We start from the raw sequence: 453 nt of genomic DNA on the forward strand, positions 1-453 counted from the left end.
CAAAGTATTTTTTGTACAGCTCTTTTCCTGTCTTCTCTGTTAGCCGTCACCCTCTGCATATTAACGGACACCTTAGGCAAAACCCACAACGAAAACACGATCAAATAGGCTTCACCTTTCGTCGGATTTCCCGCCTTCGCGACGTTCCTCTTCTTCCTCTTTCATCGCCTCTACCGCAGGGTTTTTTGGATTAATTCGCATGTCTTCCATGTCTGCGTTATGTTAGTCTTACTATTCTTGATCCTGATGTTCCACTGACTTCGCAGCTTCTCGGTGAAGTCGGATTAACTTCGAAATTCCAGAACCGCCTTGAGGCCTCCGCGACGGGGGTGGGAGAGAGAGCGTGTGTGTAAGAATTCCCTTCCCTTGGAAATCGTCTCCTTTAACGCTCTTTAGTTTTTTTTCTTCGTTTTTTTGGTTTGTGATATGTGTGCATTACAAGCAACTGTAGGA

At 45.5% G+C, this 453-nt stretch overlaps 1 protein-coding gene across 1 annotated transcript in view; it reads right to left on the reverse strand.

The window, feature by feature from the left end:
• Positions 1–356, reverse strand: part of LOC119585873 — a gene marked incomplete at its 3' end in the record, with an annotated part of 20,733 nt that extends 20,377 nt beyond the window's left edge. The window contains 1 exon segment of the mRNA XM_037934604.1: positions 116–356. Coding sequence (XP_037790532.1) covers positions 116–210 — 95 coding nt within the window.
• Positions 357–453: the final 97 nt, after the last annotated feature.

This window comes from Penaeus monodon, chromosome 20, assembly GCF_015228065.2.
Source record: "Penaeus monodon isolate SGIC_2016 chromosome 20, NSTDA_Pmon_1, whole genome shotgun sequence".
Lineage (NCBI taxonomy): Eukaryota > Metazoa > Arthropoda > Malacostraca > Decapoda > Penaeidae > Penaeus > Penaeus monodon.